Source organism: Ailuropoda melanoleuca, chromosome 5 (genome assembly GCF_002007445.2).
Source record: "Ailuropoda melanoleuca isolate Jingjing chromosome 5, ASM200744v2, whole genome shotgun sequence".
Lineage (NCBI taxonomy): Eukaryota > Metazoa > Chordata > Mammalia > Carnivora > Ursidae > Ailuropoda > Ailuropoda melanoleuca.
The window spans coordinates 44,487,677-44,508,736 of record NC_048222.1 but is presented as its reverse complement, the minus strand read 5'-3'; the positions used below and the strand labels follow the sequence as shown (position 1 = coordinate 44,508,736).

General features: G+C 48.1%; 1 protein-coding gene across 13 annotated transcripts in view; it reads left to right on the top strand.

The window, feature by feature from the left end:
• The window catches only part of TLN2 (talin 2), a 422,904-nt gene that overhangs the window by 379,324 nt on the left and 22,520 nt on the right, over positions 1-21,060 (top strand). For all 13 annotated transcript variants that reach the window (XM_034660877.1, XM_034660886.1, XM_034660882.1 and 10 more), the window contains 7 exons: positions 289-455; positions 1,379-1,562; positions 4,808-4,933; positions 5,141-5,257; positions 7,453-7,638; positions 11,450-11,557; positions 20,449-20,554. In XM_034660877.1, the coding sequence (XP_034516768.1) occupies positions 289-455; positions 1,379-1,562; positions 4,808-4,933; positions 5,141-5,257; positions 7,453-7,638; positions 11,450-11,557; positions 20,449-20,554 (994 nt within the window). The remainder of the gene's footprint in view (positions 1-288; positions 456-1,378; positions 1,563-4,807; positions 4,934-5,140; positions 5,258-7,452; positions 7,639-11,449; positions 11,558-20,448; positions 20,555-21,060) is intronic.

The following is a 21,060-nucleotide window of genomic DNA, read 5'->3' as shown; positions in this document are numbered from 1 at the left end:
TGGTGTATGATCCTTTCAATGTATTGTTGAATTCAGCTCCCTAATATTTTGTTGAGGATTTTTGTACTATGTTCATCAGGCATGTAGGTCTGTAATTTTCTTTTCTTGTGGCACCCTTGTCTGGCTTTGGTATCAGGGTAATTTTGGCTTTATAAATGAGTTTGGAAGAATTCCATCCTCTTCTATTTTTTGAGTGTTTTTTTTTTCGATGATATTTGAATCTGAAAATCTTTGGGTTACATTTTCTCCATTTCCCCATTCACCCTGACATCCCCTCTCTGCCTACAGGTGTCCTTGGTACTGTCAGCTCTGCAGGCTGGAAACAAGGGGACCCAGGCATGCATCACAGCTGCCACTGCTGTGTCCGGGATTATAGCCGACCTGGACACCACCATCATGTTTGCCACCGCAGGGACCCTGAATGCAGAGAACAACGAGACTTTTGCAGACCACAGGTATGGGGGTGGATGGAGGCCATCCTGGGGGCTCCTGCATGGGGAGAGATTCAGGCTGGCCTGATGGACTTTGGAGACTCTGCCCAAGAGCCAGAAATGCGGTTAACCATTTTGATTTCCATAAGATGCTCTAGGGGAGAAAGTGAACCACATAATCAAACAAGCCCCCTTTGCCAACTGTAAACACATAGTCCTGTTCCAGCTTTGTGCCTCTGGCAGCCTGAATCCAGCCTGCCCTGGCAGAGGACAGCTTTTTTATCTTCTACTTTCCAAGCTAGAGAGATGTGCGTCTGATTTGCTGCCAGTCCCGGGGGAGTGGGAGTGGCCAGGGCAGGCCCATTTAGCTCTGGCATAAATGGAGAGTGGGGCTCTGAGCCTGCTGCCTGTCCCAGGCTGGCTCCTCAGGCCCTGCTTCTAGAGGCCGGTCCTGGGGCCTCCGTCTACCGCTGCAGAGCCCTCCCCCATAGCCTTGCCGCATGTCCTTTACCTTTCTTCCTCTCTCTTCAGTCCCAGAACTGGGCTGGGAAGGAGATGACCAATGCTGTCACCCATTCCAGGATGCAGCCCTTTGGGTTCTGATGACCCATAGGTTCTTGCAGCTCCCCATAGCTGTGAAGTATTTAGGGGGAACCACAGGAAAGAAGCTGACCTCTCACTGAGCTACAGGGTTGGGGGAAAGAGGGTCAAACTGGTGGGCCTGAGTCTTTCACTGATGTTGACTATTAATCAATTCTGTGGATACCGGACTGATTCACCTCTTCCCGTTTTCCTGCATAGACGGTGAGCACCCCAATAAGAAAGGGGAAATCCATCCTCTCGGTTCTTCAAAGCCCTTTAACAAAAAATCCCTTAGGAAGGGTTTCTTTGCTTCCTAACTACCAGTAGCCAAGCTCTGCCCTCTATCCCCCTCCCCGCTTTCTCAGGGAGAACATTCTGAAGACAGCCAAGGCCTTGGTGGAAGACACGAAGCTGCTGGTCTCGGGGGCTGCGTCCACGCCGGACAAGCTGGCCCAGGCGGCCCAGTCATCAGCGGCCACCATCACCCAGCTCGCTGAGGTGGTCAAGCTGGGGGCCGCCAGCCTGGGCTCTGATGACCCCGAGACACAGGTACCGGTGGGCTGAGGGCCATGGGTCCCCCTCACATTCCCGTAAACACTGTGCAGCAGGCCTCAGAAGAGACCAAAGACCAACCAGGAACTGCTGGAGCTAACAGTAGGGGTGTGGGTGCGTCCGCATTTTGGGGTCTGGTAGGAGAGTGATCTGGGCAGGACAGTGGCCCAGACAGTGGTGGCGGCCATGAGGGTAGAGATGACTGGTGAAGGGTTGGGCACTGTGAGCATTTGCACAGAAGGGGGAGGGAAGGCCAGGAGGACGCTACATCACATCCGAGATCGGCCGGTGGGTGATGGCTCCCTGGAGGGAGAGCAGGCTTAGGCGGGGAGGGGAAGGTGAGTTCAGTGTGGGCTGGTGCTAGAGAGACCGCAGGTAGAACTAGAGAGGGGACATTAGCCTGCACGGGTATGAGGGTATGGATTCAGGGCCTGTTGCCTTCCAGTGATTGCAACCACAGGAGAGGAAGAGCTTGGGGTGAGAGAAGAAGGGGGGTTCAAGGCAGAGTTGAGGAAGCCACCGTTTGAGACCGTAGTAAGGAGAAAGAGATCCCTAGGGAGATGGAAAAGCAGCAGCTACTGGTAGGGGGAAAGCCAGGGCTCCTGATGGTAAGAGAGGGGACTGTTTCAACTCACCAGAGACACAGCTGACTTGTCAGGAAAACGAAGGTCCGAGAGCTGGCCACGGGCCCTCGTGGCATGGATGCCAGTGGCCACACCATTAACGGCTCTTTGTGGGGAGTGGCCAGCTGAGGGTAAAGAAGGGGAAGCCGGCGTGTATAGACAGCACTTGAGAAGTCTGGCTCTGAAGGCGGGGGGAGAGAGGAGCTGGGGCTCGGGCCAGGCTCTGTGCTCCTCTAACTCTGCTTTGGATTTGGCAGTGTCACTGATGTTACCTGCCTGCTCCTTCATCCTCCGCCTGGACCCGCAGCTCCTCAGGGACAGCCTTTGAAGGCTAAGCACCCAGTGCAGCACAGTGGGTGTTCCAGAAATATGTACTCAGCTGTTAGCACAAGTTAGTACAAGCCAGCCAGGGCCACCAGTAACAGACTGTCCCCATTCCCAAGGGCAGAACCTGAAACCCGTCTGCTCCGTCAGCAGCACCATCAGAGGGCACACACCTCCATTTTCACTGCTTAAATTACACTCCTTTAACTCGTCTATTTGGCCCGTGTGGACAGAACTGAATAGGAAACCGCCTACCGTCCAGTGCCCGGGCAGCTACTGTTGTGGTTTACACAAGGCCACCAGCTTTGCTCCTGTGTGGCCATGACCCTCCCCTGCCCGACATCCTCCATTGGAGCAGAGGTCCAGGAGGAAACGTTCCACATGTGGCCATTTTACTCCTCTTGCCACATTTCTCTCTAACATCCAAGCCCGGATTGGCTGCCCTCTGGAATTCGAAGCATTCACACAAATCCCTGCCTGTGGTATTGTTCTCACACCCATGGAGGAAGGCAAAGCTTGAAAATGCTCCGGTGGGGTTGGAATCCACACTCTTGGAGACTGGCTCCGCTTGAGGAAAAGTGAACAGGCCGGGGAGGATTTAAATCTTTGAACACAGAGAAGTGTGTCAAATAGTTTAGAGCCCCGACATCCAAATGGTCTAGATGTCCTTGAACCCCAGCTTCTAATGAGACCTCTAGTGGAAAAGATCCCCTCACAAAAATGTGCCTGTTCGCCAGTCAGTGCCCAGTGACCGGGGATGGGACAGTGCGTGCTGGGTGTTGGCAGCAATCTTTGCTTACTGTCCCTTGCTCTCCACTCACTGCCCCTCTCTGCGGCTGTCATGGCCGGAATCGGGCTGCATGAAGTCCATATCCATCAGGCCCTGACCTGCCCTGTGGTTTCAGAGGTTGCCAGAGTTTCCGTGCGCCCTAGGGTAAGAAGGCACAGGACGGAGCTGGAGAGGATGGGGGGGGCAGAGGCGCAGTGTCACTGTGCTCTCAGGTCTCAGGGACACAGGAGGTTCTGATGTGTTTTCAGGTACGTTATGCGGTCACCCTCACAGCAGTGCAGTGAGATAGGGCTGGTGCTGCTAATGCCATTTGTCCATGAGGAGCCAGAGCCCTAGAGCGTAAAAGCGAGTGTGAACATTAAGACCATAGCCCTTGGGATCATGCTGACTAGTGTGTGAATACCAGGCCCCTGGAGTGTGGACAGGAGCGTCGTAGTTCCCACTTGAATGGCAGTGGTGAGGATGAAGCAAGGTCATGGGTGGCATGCCTGGCTTAGCACCTGGAACATCGCCCTCAGTAAAGGGAAACTGTCGCTGTTACAGAAGTTGGAGTTAGGAAGATTTACATATAAGGCATGTCATGTCATTCCAAATTGTGGCTGGGGCTTCAGATCCCAGGTCCAGCACACTGTAAAGATGGCCTGTGGTCTCTGCTCAATGACAAGAGTGGAGATACCGTATTCTTTCCAGTGTTAGCAAGTTGTGCACCTGTCCATTCAGTCATTCCGTGAGTATTTCCTGAGTGCCCACCACGTGCCAGACCCACTTCTGAGTGCAAAACACAACAGACAGAAGTCCAGGCTGGCTCTCTTCGAGCTTGCCTCCACATCGGGGGAAAAGACAGTAATTCCACATAATAAGTGCTGTAAGGAAAACAGGACACACTGACGGGATTTCAGGTTGGGGGTGGTCAGGAAAGGTCTCTGAGGGCCTGACGTGTGAGCTGAGACCTGAATGATGAGAAGAGCCGGGTTCCAGGCAGAGAGAGGAACAAGAGCAGGGGCTCTAAAGTAGGAATGAGTGGGATTTGCCTTGGGGAAGAAAGACAGACCCATCTGCCTGTCGCATGTTAAGTAGGTCACAGAATCCTACGAACCAAAGCTGGAGATGCCGGCGGGCTGCCACGGAGGCCTTACGGGCCAGGGTGTGTGGCTAGCATTTGGCTCCCATGGATTTGGTTATCAGGTGCCCGTGAGTGGTGTTGGCTCCCAGGAGTCTGCTCCGCTGCCTGCATCCTTTCCCAGGTGACTTGTCATCAGAGCCACCAGCCAGGAGGTGTTTGAACATGCCAAGCATGCATGGGGTGTGTATTCTGACTCAGAGTCAGCCTCTGTCGGGAAGACTCCTGCAGCAGTATCTTCAGGGGTGGCTCCTGGAGAATCTGCCTGCTGAGGGCTTGAGAGCTGCCCCCAGATGCCCCCACCTGGCCCTCGGGCTGTGTGTTCTTGGTGAGACCAGCAGATGACCACTGGGGCTACTCACCTGGGCTCTCTGCTTTCTTTCAGGTGGTGTTGATCAATGCTATCAAAGACGTGGCCAAGGCCCTTTCGGATCTGATTGGCGCCACCAAGGGAGCTGCCAGCAAGCCTGCTGATGACCCCTCCATGTACCAGCTGAAGGGGGCCGCCAAGGTAGAGTGGGCCCCATATCGGGGGCAGGCGTGGAGGGGGAGTGCGTAGTGAGAGAAGCTCACAAAAGAGTAATGGGAGCATATGCATCCGAGCTCCCTCCTCATTCAGCAATGGTTTTGCTCATGACATCAGATGTGGAACTAAAAGGGGTGGGGAGTGGACTGCAGTGTGCTCCTCATTTTCTCTCGGCCTCTCCTTCCTCTGCAGGTGATGGTGACCAATGTCACCTCCCTCCTCAAGACTGTAAAGGCAGTGGAGGACGAGGCCACCCGGGGCACACGGGCGCTTGAGGCCACAATCGAGTACATGAAACAGGAGCTCACGGTAAGGAGCCAGGAGTCACCTCCCTCGGGCACCCCTGTGCAAGAGCTGACCCCAAAACAGACTTTGCTGAGATCTGTAGCAGAAAGAGGTTTTACCTGGAGCTCCTGAGCGAGGGAGGCCCGCTCACCTACCTGCGTAGCTCTGTCATTGAGGCCCTGTGCATAACTGACCACATCAGAGTTGGGCTACGATCGATTTGTAATTAAGAAATTAATTACACTTAGGACTATTCAGGTTTAATTTCACTAAAATCAGAGCATGAAACAAAAGCCTTACAGAAGATTCCTGGCAAAGGGAAAACTCAGTACAGCTCTCACCCTGAGCTTACGTGGTGTGTGTACAACACGGAGCCACACACAGTGCCTCTTGATTCCCGTCATTGTCAGCAGTAGCTCGCGTTCCTGCGTACACATGGATTCCGGAGTTTGAGGTTCCCTATTAGAGAAACCCGATGCCTGTAAAACGCAGCGTCCTTCCGTTGGCGGCCCTTGTGGATCTCAGAGAGACTGACCGTGTGCTCTTTCCTGCCTTGTTCCAGCGTCATAGACTGAGGGTGTCCTGGTGTTCCTGTGATCTGGATACTGTCCCTGTTCTTTTGATCCCATGATGGTTATGGATTGACTCATCCTAATCCCTAGAAACAGAAATATGCTGAAAATGAGTAGTTTCAAATGGAGATTTCTTTCTAATAGGAGGTCTGACCACAGATTCAGCGTCTCTTTCGGGGCGGGGAGTGGGAGTCCTGCCTTTGCTGCCGATTAGTCTGTGTCTGTAGTGGGTCCCCTAGGAAGACTGAAAGCCCCTGTGGATCAGCAACAGACACCAGCAATTCGGTTGGGTTTTGGGGATGGAGCCTTGGGTTCTCTTGTCCTGGTTTTAATGAAACCAGTCTTGGTCGGCATTACACTTGGTTCCCACACAAAGAAGAAACTGAGAATTGTAGGTGGTGTCCTCAAACCCTGCTGCCTGACACTTCCCCGCCTCCATTGGCTCGATGTTTCCCATCGAAAGTCTGGGCCCACATTCTGGGAGGTGTGGGTGGGGCTCGTGGCGGCAGGGGCGGAGGTTGGAAATTTGGAGCTCTCCTGGGGAGTAACACATGGTCAGCCTCCGGATACCGCTGTGGTGTCTGGCATTGACACAGATGCTGTGTTTCTGTGGACGAAGGAAGTTTCCAAAAGAGCATGTGCCACGTGGGCCACATGAGTGAGAAGGGCTCTGTACACGTGGCATCCATTCCACTTTAGATTCAGCTTAATTGTAGCTGCCCGTTTCTAGGGGGGTGGTGATGTTTGATGCTGCTTGACCCATGGCAGGGATGCTGGCTGGGTTTCCCCCTTTGCCTGACTGAAAGGTGGTTGCCTAGGGCTGAAGACAGAGTGGCCCCAACTGGTCTAGGAGTCCTCCTTGCAGGGGGCAACTGCACGTTGAACATCCGGCCCTGGCACCAGTCACTCACGTTAGAGAGACAAGACAGATGGGCTTGATGCAGAAATGGCTGCCTTGACTGACAGGTGGAATGTTAAAGTGGGATATTCACTTACCATGGTTAATTTATTTCAGCTTCTCTAAAGGGGTGTGTGTGCATGTGTGTGTGGTTTTAAATAATTCACAGTGTCACTGTGGCGCACTCGACACGAACGCCTGCACACAATTATGCAGTTATATTTGTAAGAGAGGCTAAGAATAGAAGAAACTGAGCGCTCTGTTTCCCCCAGCCCCACACCCTCTTACAGAGCGAGAGGTGAGTCCACAGGGATGCGTCCAGGGTCCGTCCTATGCAGGGACCTGCATCAGAACTGCAGAGTTTCTGGGAGCTGCTGACGCACCAGTGGGGAGGGGGCAGGAACGGGGAAGCCACACCACCATCTACCCCAGGACACTTTACAAATACCCGGTGTCTGTCTGTGCAGACGAACGGGTTAATGCTGTAGACTGTCTCCCTCACCCTCACCATCTTGTGACCACGAATGCTTGAGTACAGGTGTGCAAGGCTTATCCGTGCTAGAATCTTGAAAGCAAGAATAATATTACTCAAATTAAATTTCTAATTTCCTGCCATTTGACGGTTTCTTCCTGTGGCTGGCTCCGTTCTCAGTGAGCAGCAGCCTGGTCGGAGAAGAATAAATTATTTTTGTCCTCGATTTTTTGGTATTTTTCTGGTTTTTTTCACCTGTTGTATTTCTAATTTCCAGGTGTTCCAGTCCAAAGAGGTACCTGAAAAGACCTCATCACCTGAAGAATCGATAAGGATGACGAAAGGCATCACCATGGCGACAGCCAAAGCTGTAGCCGCCGGGAACTCATGCAGACAGGAGGACGTGATCGCCACAGCCAACCTGAGCCGGAAAGCCGTGTCCGATATGCTGACAGCTTGTAAGGTAAAGGCCTTGGCGTTGTTTTGGACGGATCGAGAATGCTCTGTTGTGACTGAGTGTTTGGTTTAGTCTGGAGAAAGGGAAAGGCCGGCCATGTGGAGAACGGAGCAGCTTAGTACCTTTCGCTCCGTAATGAAACGCACGCTGGAGGTGTGCACACATCAACCCTAGGGGAAATGACCCTCGAGGGTAGTTTTATGTTTGAGAGGGGATGGCGTTGGTCTGCTGACTAACCCCTCCCATGTTTCCTCTTCCTAAGTAGGCAGGACGCCTTCTTATGGAGGGCATAGGGGAGGCCACTCTGACAGAGGCAAAGAGGGCCTGTGGCATTTTGTTCCCAGCCCTCTGAAGGAAAATTGTATCCCACTTCTGCCTGCCCCCTTTCCTGCCTCCGTAGGTCAGCATTCTGTGCCAGGAGGGGTGCTGCCATAACTGGGTGAGGAAGTGAGTCAGAGGAACAAAACAGAAGCTTGGGAAACTGCCTTTTTCCTATCTGTGCCCAGATGTTTTGCAGAAACTCCTCTGAGCCTTGGCTAGACAAGCAGGGTGGCTGCCCTGAGCCCATCCTTGGGGAGGGAGCTGGTGGGACCTGAGTTTTACAGGCTTTACTTTATTTATCTCTTAAGAAAATGACCCCACCCCAGACCTTCACCCTTCTAGGGACAGCCGTGTCCCAGGGACTCTGGCTTCTGCTCAGTGAGTGATTGATAACCCCCACTGTGGTGAGTAGGTAGAGACAAATCACAGAAGTCAAAAAAGCAGCTATTGCGGCTTGGGGTCTGAGGAGACAGGGCCGTTCTTTGTGGTGAAGTCAGTTGTGTGGGAGGCTGGTGCAAGGTCCAGCTGATGGCCTTTCAGGGTTTTCTCAGGGCAAGTAGGATGGGTTAGAGGTGACTGGGTACCGGGAGGCTGAGGCAGCCAGCCTGAAGGGATGGACGTGTGAGGGCAGAGCATTGTGGGGCGGGGGGGCTTGGAGGGGGGAAGAAGGTGGCAAGGTAGGAGGGATGCTCTCATGGGGGGCCATGTGTGCTGAGCCAGGCAGTTTAGACCCTCCTGAGGCCACAGGTATTTGCAATTAGTATGTACTTCATGGAATCTGTCCTGTCAGAAGTGACAGCACCCAGAGGGCTACAGCCTCCATCAGAGACTAGTACTTACCTAGCAAGGTAGGCCTGAGTGCCACCACAGTGTGCATGCAGGGTGCCTCACAGTCGTGCAAGGCTCTCCTGCAGACTCTGTCTTTTGATCCTGGTTGAGAAGGGCAAGGGGAATGATCCCAATTTGATGGATGATGAAACAGGCTTGGTGAGATTAAGTGGCATGACCATGGTCATGCAGCTCTTTACTCTCAGAACTAGAACGGAGACCGGGTCCTCTGATTTCATGGCCCATCTGTTTCTGCTGCCCGTGGCCTCCCAGCCATTAATGCTTAAGGGCACTGAGGTTGATGAGTGGCAGGTGCTTTGTCTCCATGTTACAGACATGAAATGAAAGGGGGAAATTAAATGGATTAAGGTGGAAATGGAAGGCAGCTGACATTTTCAGGTCTGTTTGTAATACCTATACCCCCCGTTCTCAGGGGAGGAAGGCAAGGATCCAAGTACAGGCGCCATTTGCCCAACCCCTACCCCTCTCTGTCATCCTGCCCCCAGAACAGGCTCTCCTGACTTTGCACGACAGAATAACAGCCAGAGCTCCATACCCCAAAGCCAGACTTGGATGACAAGAGTCAGTGCTGAGCCCTGAGACTCCTGTCAGGATCCGACTTATTCAGCAGACTTATTGACTTTTGTATTTCCTTTGGTCCCCTTCCTTTTGCAGAAAGGAAATGAAGCAGCTTGCCAGAAAGGATGTGCAATAAGGAATATAGGGAAAACCAGGGATACCGAGTGGTGGATCAAAAGAAACCCTTATGTCCAGGCAGAGGGCCAAGGTGCCATATTGGAGTACTGCCTTTGGGGCTGAGCAGGGTGGCTAGGCCAAAAATGAACGTGCAGTAAGTTACCTACTGGCCCATTTTCTCAGAGTGGATTACACTAATTCCTCAGGTGGGGACAAGGGCTTCCCTACACCCTAAGTTAATTCTCCTGTGTGTTTCTTGTCTTTCATGTGTGTATGTATGCCTGCATTAGATACAATACAATCAGCTGTTAAACTAATGTCATATGGCTGTTTCTGTGTTGCAATGAGTCATTGTAACGGACTCCTTAATGACCACAAATACTCTGTGAATGAATATAATCTTACCCTATTATCAGATATTTAGACTGTCTGCATTTTTACCTGTACTTTAAACTCCACTGCTATGAACATCTTTGGGCATACCTATTTTTTTCTATGCTTTGGATAATTTCCTTGGGCAGGACTCCCAGGAGTAGGATTAGTCAGATGGTATGACATTTTGATTCTTGCCAGATGGCTCTCCCAAGGAGTTCCGCGAAGTTAAAGCCACCAGCAGTGGACAAGAGCACCTACCCTCAGTCCCCACACAAGTCTAAATGGGGGTTTTCCATGCTGCCCACTAGAGGTGACATTTGGTAGCATCATAGACTGTGTCTTCCCCAGACATGGGCTCCGTCCTCACACTTGGAGACACAGGGGAGCAAGGACAAGTAAAGCACGGTTGTGATTAGAGGCATGGCCCGTCAGTCCTCAGATGGGCAACACTGAGCTCAGAAAGGATAGATGCTGGCCACTCAGATTATCCCCACTCCTTCTGGGGTATGTTGGGGGAGCAGGTGAGGGGAGAGCCCACAGGTGTTCCCACCAGGCTCCCCAATCCTCTTGAGTGGAACAAACAGGAAGGCTAGTCACTATTCCCCTCCACTTTGACTTTTTATCCTAATGTGTGATCCTATGTGTCCTAATTTGTGATTAATTTGCAGTTTTCTCTTTTATGTGTTCTTGTAAGCCCCAAGTTCTTTCCGAAGAAAGGCTGGGTACGGTTGCCAGATTTAGCAAATAAAAAACAGGGTTTCTCAAATCTACATTAAAAATTTTGTATTGGTTATTTAAAATTCAGATATAACTGGGTTAACTGTAATTAATCTGGTAACCCTGTGAATGGGTGTGCCATCTGATACATCAAGAATGAATGAAACCAACAGGTCACAAGTGCAAACAAACAAACAAAAAAAAACACAAGATGCTCTATTAACCATATGTCCTTGGTTACTTATCTCGCCATGTATAATGTGAAATGAGTTACTTATGGTTCTCTGAGGGCAGTGGGGAGCTTACTGTTGGAAGTTTCCCAGGAGCCAAAGGGCCCTGGGTGGGAGACGCTGTGAGTGCAACAAAGTCAGGCCACAGAGTGAGGTCCTGGGTGTGATCAGCTGTGAATGGAGAGGGGCTTCAGGACCCCTCATGGTGCTAGAGAACGGCAGGCAGACCCTGAAACAGTAATCTCCTGCTGTGAGCCTTAATCATGAATCTTTCCTGGACTTTTTAGTGCATGTGGAATTTCTTACATTGCAGTAAAAGGGGGCAGGGAGAAAGGAAGGAAAGAGGGACCTGATTCATGTGCTTTTGTCCGGCTCCAGGGCACTAAAAAGGGGAAGACACAAAACACTGTCCGAGAACTTACTGTGGAGGAGAACATGGAGGATGGCCACCTTCTCTATTCAGGGGGTCAGGGAAGGTTTCTCAGGGAGGTCACTGAGGGGGAGGCAGAGGGAATTCCAGAATTGAGGTCTCCTACCTGTGGGTGCAGAGCTGGCAGTGCTACTGGGCAGGTGACCCCCTCTCACCCCTCGGCCTGTTCACCAGCTGGCTCTTCCTGTCTTAAGATGTCAACATTCCTTTCTCTCTCCAGCAAGCATCCTTCCACCCTGATGTCAGTGAGGAGGTGCGCACCAGAGCCTTGCGGTACGGGACGGAGTGCACCCTCGGCTACCTGGACCTTCTCGAGCACGTCTTGGTGGTGAGGAGGGGCGTCGGCCTGGCCAGGGCTGGGGGAGAGCTAAGTCGCATTCAGACCATCCTTTCCTCAGGAAAATACCTTATAGGGCACTGTGCAGACTCCACTTGTGTGTCGGGGACTGGACTGAGCTGGAAAGGGCCCAGCATCACTCTACTCCAGCACACTGAGATAAAAGAAAGGTCTAAAAGAAGTTGTAGTTAGCATCCAGGAGAGCCAAGCTCTCTGTTTGCACCAAAGAGGCAAGAATAGCACGCAAGAGGGTGGAACAGTCAAAGCCACCACTGAAACAATGTTGGGAAGCCCTGTTAGGAAGAGCCCATTCCATCCTTCAAGGATGGGGAAGGCTCCAGAAGGAGCCACACAAGGCTCCATGGCAAGTTACGGAAAAACATCACCAGTGCTGCAGGTGACGAACCAGCCCCTTGTGACTTCTTCCAGTCCTCAGATGAATACCTTAGACCACACTGAGAATGCTTCCCTTCCTCTGATGACTGGAAATGTCCACATGCAGCTGGGAAAGAAGGCCGATGAGGAAGATGCCAGTGGGGCGTGCAGTGGTCATGTCTAGGGGGACTATCCAGACGGGAGCCTCAGGCTTGCACTGACAGTCCCAGTTCTTAGGGTGGCTTGGCTCCCTGCAGTCAGGGCCACACCATGCACACACGAGAAATGTATTTGCTGTATGTCTATCTCTGTCAAGTCCCAGGAACTACATTTAGAGCCATGGGAGGTCTGGGGCTGGCCCCAAGAGAATTTGTCTAGGAGTCAGAGACAACCCCAGAAGAGAATTGATGATGTCCCACATTCCATCACCGTTTGCTCCTTCCCAAACCTATTTTAAAAAAAAAAAATTCGGCAGACCACAGAGAACCGTAAGCCTTTCATTTGCGGGGCACTGAAATTTTTCATTTTGTCATTGTACACATGAGGCTAGCAGGGTAAAGGAAGGATCCAGAGAGGTTTGACCCCTTGGTGAGGTCACCCAGCTACTAGGACAGACCTGGGACAAAATCCCAGTTCTTACTATCTCCAGCCCCATGTTCATTCTAGCATTCCACTGCCCCCTTAAAATTAAATTACCTTTGAAGGAAAGGAAAAATAAAATAAGACAAAAACAGAGAGGGAAGCAAATCGTAGGAGACTCTTAACTATAGGGAACAAACTGAGGGTTGCTGGAGGGGAGGTGGGTGGGAGATGGGCTAACTGGGTGATGGGCATTAAGGAGGGCGCTTTGATGTAATGAGCCCTGAGTGTTATACGCAACTGATGAATCACTGAATTCTGCCCCAAAACTAATAATATACTATATGTTAACTAAGTTGAATTTAAATAAATTTTTTAAAAAATTACCTTCCGGTATTAAGCATTTTAGGACTCTTAAGGAAGCAGTACTTTTGTTCTTCACCCAGGTTAAGTGTGGTCCATGTGAAAGTGTATCTTCTATGACAGGAGGCAGTGTGGGGTTATTAACATTGAGTTCCCAAGCCTGAACTCTTGCGAACAGAAAGCGGTGCATTGCGTGAGGGCCAGGAAAAGAACATCTTGTCCAGTCAGCATTCACGGCACAAGCCTCTCCAGCCAACCCCGCTTTCTGTGGTACAACATAGATAAAGTGTTCAGTCTGTGAGCGTGCTTAGCAGGAAAGTGAAGCCAGCAGGGCCTCCAAAAGTTGTTGTTTTTTCATTCTTGGTGGGAAAGTAGTTTTAGTCACATAGGCACCTTGTTCTATCTGAAAATTAGAAGTTACAGCGGCAAGAGTGATAAGCTTGGGTTTAGAAGGGTTGTGTGCACATCCCACATAACTAGGCACGTGACCACTGTCTGATCCAGACTTGAGTTTCCTCAGGTGTTAAACAGTGTAAGCAATCGGTATCGGGAGCCCCGGGCTCTGTGGCTGCACTCGTATTTGCTGCACGCACTTCATTGAAATCCGTCACAAGGTGCCCATTTCCCATCTTGCTTTCTGTCTCTCACACTTTCTCCTTACTCGCTTGTTGGAAGGGAAGTGATACTGGGATTTTCTTCTTCATTCAGATGAGGGGTCCTCATTTTCCCCCTTTTCCCCAGCTCCGTTTCTTGGCTGCACCGTGTTTCTTCCAGCCCCCTGCGCCTGAACCTGTGCAGTCTTGCTAACTTACCCAGCGCCTGTCGGTTGAGGCCCCGCACACACAGTCCTCAGGCTGACACTCTCCACCTTGGCTCTTGTTGAGCCATCTCCAGCAACAAGACAACTTATATCTGGGAGAGGAGTTCTGCCCCCATGAGGAGGGTCAGGGGCCAGTGCCCAAGAAGTTTCCCCCAGCGGGAAAGAGAAGTGGAACCCTCACAGGGTCCTCTCCCCGACCTCAAGCCGACTTGAGACCCTTTGCCACTCTCTGGGAACTGGGAGCCACACCCACCAAAGCGCTCCCTCTCCCCCTGACCTCTCCTCTCCATGCCCATCTTGTTTGGGTGAACAGGAGACGACAGGGCCTCCAGGAGAAGAGGATGGATGGATGGTTGGCCTCTTTGCCCAAGAAGAGGCCAAGGGACCCAGCGCCTCCGTGAACATCAGGCAAGATGTAGGAGCCATTCCCAGTCCATACATTCAGAGACCCCAGCTTTATGGCCACTTAATTGCTATGTCAGGCATCAACCCTAAGGATCATCATCAGGTTTTTCTCAAGGATACTCACTGCATGGAATCCCCACATCACGTGTGATTGGGGAGGTTTAACTGGGGGGGGCCAGAGGTTGACAAGGTGGGGAGCAACCACTCCCTTCTTTTTCTGAGCCAGGTGCGCCTTATAGCAGATGTGCTTCCCTTGTGGTTGCTGCTGTTAGCTGATTGGTTTTCTGCTGTGGATTCTTCCTTGTATTTATTAGAGACACCAGGACTTTTAACCCTTAGGTGTTGCAAATGTGGATGGTGGATGTGTCTGTTAAAAGCCTGCCATCTGAGTTTCTTTTCATCTGTCTATACAATCATCCTCCTTGTGACCCGTAATCCTGGTAGAAAGAGAAATATCCTGTTTCCCCATAGCTGTTTTCAGGCACGTGGTGTGAAGGTAGCTAGTGCTAAAGTGAAATCATGAATAGAACGAAAAGCTGATTGGCAATGAAAATTTCACAGAACGTGCAGGATTTGTCTCATCTTTTGCAAGAATGTATGTGTCTACCTCTTGATGCTAATGGTTCTGACTTCCTAGGGAAATACGAATGAATTAGCATCGTACATTTATTTGTTCATATATTTATTTTTGTCTCTTTAAAAAGCTAGTCATACTCTTTGGAGGTCATTTCTGATAAAAAAAATAATATAGCAAGAAAGCAAGTTTTTCCCGGAGATTATCATAACCATAGGAAAAATACAAGTTCATAACTGAAAATTGCAGGAGCCCTGTGATGGCATTCTTTCACCCACACTGTGGACATTTGTGGTTTTCTTGGGCCTGCAGCTCAGAATAAGTTCATGTCTTACGTTGTTAGCCCTTAATCTTCCTCCCAGGCAGACTGGGAAGAAAGCTGGGCTAACATGAAGCCAAGAGTAAGGAAGACTGTACACCAGTGAGAGGCCCAGGAGCTACGAGACTGCAGGGGCCAGCGCTGGTGGAGAACCCAGCAAGAAATAGGGAAAACGGAGACACACCAACAGGGAAACTCGTGTTCACTTCAGATACTAAGATGAACTATTTGAGGGTGATGAATAAAGAAGCAGTTAAAAAAAACTAATGATTTTCACATGGACACACACACACACACAAACAAACACCCCTGTTTGCGTCTTCATTCTCTCATCTTCATGGGAGGACCGTGAGTAATAGGACGGCTATAGCATCTCCGTTCTGCAAAGAAAGTCAGCCTAAATCAAAGCTGTGATGGGGTGTCTTAGGATAGTCCTCTTGGATCTCTTGTAAAGGTGACCTCTTGTTTTGGTTGACCAAAGAGAGCTAGTAAGGTTCCTGGAAGCTAAAGAAAGGCTAGATTGTTGTCCACTTCTTACAAAAGGAGAAAGAGACAAGGTAGAAATTAAGGTTTAGAGACGGTGTTCAGCAATTTTACAGAAATAAATTGAGGTCACTTTCAGGTGGTACAAGGAGGTTCAGGGATCTTCTTTAGTGAGCTGCTTTTCATAAATTTAGACACATAAAAATGGGAAATTTTGATGCTTTCACTTTGTTCATTTTAAATATCTTAGAGCCAAATATTCTTAACTTTTTTTAGCTGATCTGTATATATCAGTTTTACTTTATAAAAATATAGAAAACCATATCAATATCCATGTGCCCACCATCTGTAACTAACTAACTTTGTTAACATTTTGTCCTATTTGTTTCAGGTCCTTAATTTAAAAAAAAAATAGATACATCAATCATTTTGTATCATTTATCAATCCCATCCTCCTTTTTTCTCTATCTAGGCACAAATAACTCATAATTTTAGCATCCTTAGACCCCTTGGAGCTGAAAGTCCATTTCCTGCCTCCCACTTCCATCATCAGAGAAACAGCAGCACATGCACACAAAATGTTCCTTAAACTGTTAACAGGGTCCCCAGACCCCAATACCCAGCTGGATCCTTTGGGAATTGAGAGACCAAATCAAGAACCCCTGCCTGGGTAATCCTTTCCTTTGGAGAATCCAGCTGGCCATCAGCAAATAATGGGATCCAATCTAGGCAGAGCCCTGTCCCTGCTGCCCAGGGCGCTGCTTTCTGAAGCTTTAGACATGCGCATTTGAGCAGTGTTAGCCTCCTCCTGCGTTTGGGTTTGCTGGTTTGTCCTAGAGGATTTTGCAGGGCAGGAGGCAGCCACATTGCCTCTGCAGCAATCACAGTTCAATCTTGCTGCCAAACCACAGTGTGAGATCTTTGACAGGCTTGAAATTACCCTCGCTCTGCACTAGCAGAGCTTTAATCTGGTTCTGTCTCTTGTCTGCTATTAGGAATCACGTTGACTTAAAGGCAGAATAAAAATAGAACTCCTTTCCTCCTGCCTTATCTCAATCGGATACTTTACCACAGGGCTTGTCCTTTCCTCAGAGCCCGAGTATATGCACGAGTGGTTCTCTCTTCTCCCCCTCCAGCTCTTCTCTTAGAGACAGAAGTCTTTAATCACCCCACTTTGGTGCTGTAAGTGAATTTACCCACCACACCCCTAACTTTTTTCCAGCTTTTATGAAGCATAACTAACATACAATAAGCAGGTCTTTAAAGTGTGAAGTTTGAATTTTGATCTCTGAATACATCTGTGAAAGCACCACCACCATGAAAATAACGAATGTCTGCATTACTCCTCAGAATTTCTTTTTGCTACTATAGATTTGTGTTTTCTAGACTTTTATATAAATGGAATATATAGTACACTTTTTGTCTGGCTTCTGTCCCTCAGCATCAACATCTTCAGTTCCATCCCTGTTGTTAGATATATCGGTAATTTGTCCCATTTTATTGCTAAGTAATATTCCATCAAATGAATATGCCATACTTATCTCTTCACCTAATGATGGGACATTTAGGTTGTTTCCAGATTTTGATTATTGCAAATAAAGCTGCCTAGATCATTCTCTGTATGAGTCTTTGAGCCTGTATGTGTTCATTTCTCTTGAATAAATACCTAGATGTGGAATATTTATAAAATAGAGTATGCATTTTTTTATGTTTTTAAGAAACTTTTTAAAGTCCTTATACTATTTTACATTTCCTCCGGCAGTATATTATAGTCCCAAATGCTCCACACCCTTGTCAACACTTGAAATGGTCCTTCTTTTTAATTTTAGCCATTCCAGTGGGTGTGTAGTGGTATCTCACTCTGGTTTTAATTTACAATGTTGAGTATCTTTTTTTATCACCTTTTTGCCTTATGTATGTCTTATTTGATGAGGTATCTATGCAGATCTTTTGCCTATTTTTTATTGAGTTTGTTTGATTATAGAACTTTTAGAATTTTTTATATTTTCTAGATACAAATTGTTTTTTTGTTTTTTTTTTTTTTGAGAGAGAAAGAGGGCGTGCGAGTTGGGTGGGGGAGTGGGCGAGAGACAGAATCTCAAGCAGGCTACACGCTCAGTATGGAGCCTGACACGGGGCTTGCCTGACATGGGGCTTGATCCCAGGACCCTGATATCATGACCTGAGCTGAAATCAAGAGTCGGACACTTAACTGACTGCGCCACCCAGGCGCCCCTAGGTTTGGGTTTTTTTTTTTTAATAGTTTCTCTTAGGGTGTCGTTTGCCATGTCATTTTCATAACAATGTCTGGGTAAGGGAGGCAAATGTGTGTTACTAGAAAACAGTGCTGCAGAGAGTTGAGGGAAAAAAAAGAGCAGATAGGACTTGGAAAAATAAAAAAGGAAAACCAAAATATATCTTGTATCTCAAATAATTAAACATAGAACATGAATTGAATGTTTTCTGTTTGCACAGGTTATCAAATTATTTTTAGGGTTATATCCTAGTATAAGGGGAGGAAAAATAATTTTCTCCCAACCCTTCTGAGTTCTTGCCTGTGTAGTAAGACTGATTAGCAAGAGAAAAACAAATTTATTCACTTGTGTACCAAATGGATACAAAGTTCATATTCTTACACATAGCTATCCCAATTGTTCTATCACCATTTGTTGAAAAGATGAACAAGGCCTATGGACCACTTAGCTTTTCAAGCCCTGAGCCATAACCATTATTCACTTGGTGGCCTTACAGCATGCATTGTTTCAAAAAAAAAAAAAAAATAGTACAAGTGTTTTACAATTAAGTGGTGCCATGTGCCACCATTTGAGTCTAGAGCCGTGGTTCACAACTCATATACAGGTTCACAACTGTATATGAGAATCACGTGGGGGACTTTTAAAAATCCTGATGCCCAGGCTCTACATCAGTCCAGTTCCATCGGTAGCCCTGATGCGATTATATATTATTAAATTACATGTTAACTTATACAGTCTTTCCACTACTCTGTAACAAAAGGACTGTTACTATGTCTGTTTAATAGACAATTTACTTAAACTGAGGCTTAGAGAGAAGGTAAGTAACTAGACTAGGATTTCAAACATAGTTTGACCCTAGAACCTACACTTAACTAAACTGCCTCTCTCCAGGCTGTATTAGAAAATAAAGGACACCTAACCCCTTCCCTGCACGTCTCCATGGTTCTAGTGTTGTTTTGGAACTGATCCATGAAGCCATCATATTAGGAGTTGTCCCAATAGTATGTTGTTCTGTTTTTACTCACACATTCATTTGTTCACTCATTCACAGGTTTGTACTGAGTGCTTTTTTTTGTCCTAAAGATGTGACCTTTAAGTAATCTCTGCACCCAATGTGGGGCTTGAACCCACAACCCTGAGATCAAGAGTGGCATGCTCCACCAACTGAGACAGCCAGGCGCCCCTACACCGAGTTCTTAATATCTGCATAGCGATATGTACAAGTTCAAGGGTAAGAAGAGCAGAACAGCTGAATTCATAGAACAGTAGCAAATGTAAATATGAAAGATTGCAAGAGGAAGGAGAGTGGGGATAGATGCGTGTAAAGTGATGCTCAGAAATCTTTGACGAATCAGCTCAACCATTTAATATGATGTCGTCTATACACTGGTGTGCCTGGGGCTGGTCCAAGTATAATCCCATTAACTACCCCAACCCCAGATCTTTTTTTTTTTTTTTTAACCAAGCTTTTCTTTGAATTCTCTTTTATCTCTGGGGTCCAAAAGACATCTTTTCCAGACTCCTAAGAAAGAGTATGCTAACTGGCCCAGTGGAGAAGGGTATGGGACACCAAGAAGGGAGTTAACATGTAGTGAATGCCTGTTGTGTTCCAGGCATCGTGCAGGATGCTTCTCATGTGTCATTCCATTTGATCTGTAGGTCAGTCCTGAGGGACAGGCATTATCTCAGTTTTACAGATGAGAAAACAGGTTCTGAGGGGTTTGGTAACCTGCCTGATGTCATAAACCAGGAGCAAGTGAAGCCAGGTGTGGTCACAGGTTTGTCACCCAGCCTTTGTCCCTGGCACAGAGGCTTCAAAATTGTCCAGAGAGAGACAGCAGTTGTGCTTTCCTCCTCAAAGTTTTGGCGTTTCTAAATCTGAAGATTACCACTATGAAGCCTGGCAAAGAGATACGAAAAAGAATGTTGGAAGAAGAATTTCAAAATCAGGAAGGAGCAAGATGGTTTCAGTCAGCATATAAATTTGGGGTGGAGGTCTCATCCCAATTCTTAGTTCCATTCTTGATTCAAGAAGAAATCCTCCCAGGATATCCTATAAATTGGTGTGGGGGTTGGATATCCAATATCTTTTTAACACCATTAAAAAAAAAAAAAAAAAGGCAAAGAAGTTTAAAAAACCTTTGAACTAGTTTGAAAGAAGGAAAATCCTCAGGACCTCTCCCAGGAGTGCTTGCAGTCAAAAACCTGGAGATGTCGTGTTCCTTCAGGAACAGCCCTCCCATCAGTTGGTTTTTGCTCTCATGGGGACTTTGTCTCTAAGACTCCACCAGAGTCACCTATTTCTTCTGGCCCCACATTTGTTTTGTCGCAAGTACCAGCTGACTTGTAACCTCAGGCTTTCATGTTCACTCAGATTATTCTTACGCTGCAGGTAATTTTTGTGTACATATGTTTTATGTACAAATGAAAGTGCAAACAAAGGATGAATAAGGACCTCCTCTCACTTATGATCATAGGGAAATGTGTCGGAAGGGACCATAAAGAAACTTCTGGTTCCCAGCTTTTCTTTCCTCACATGAGGAGACTGAAGCCCAGTGAGCCTTAAGTGTTTCCCCCCAAGATCCGAAGTCACTTGATGACAGAGTGGCCACTTAAAACCAGGATGTGCAACTCTGTGTCCACCAGTAAGAGTGTGCTTTCTGTTGCAATGGCTGCCATCTTTCTTATGCGTTTGTCTTCATCCAATAGATTCTTCAGAAACCAAGCCCAGAACTCAAGCACCAGCTGGCTGCTTTCTCCAAACGCGTTGCAGGAGCCGTGACTGAGCTCATCCAGGCTGCGGAAGCCATGAAAGGTAGGCTGCATTCTCTCTTGTCGAGGCAACACTAGTACAGGGAACTGAGCAGAGACACGGAGCAGCCAACCCAGGCCCTTTCTTGGCAAATGCGATCAGAGGGAAGACAGTGAGGTACTTTTTTTTTTTTTTTTTTAAGCGAATGGGAATAGAGTTATATTTTCAAAGTAATATCCTGCCGAAGGAAGGCTTTTTTCCAGTCTTTGCATTAATACTTAAATGATATGGTCCATCTGGAGCTGCTCACTTCTCTGAAGGGTGTCGCCATTTATTTTTATCTGCATTTTCATTCATCAGAATATTTATCCTCATTCAGATAACACACTTCATGATTAGGGAACGATGCTGTCTGGGTTCATTGTTTGCACACCCCTTCATGGGAACATGAGAAGGAGTCACCTCACCAGAGAAACTCAGTTTCCCTTCATTTGAGTTGAGGTGAATGGCTGTTCTCTATGAGTCCCAAGGGAAGAGAATGGCAAGTCTGTGTGGTCAGCAGAGTCTCA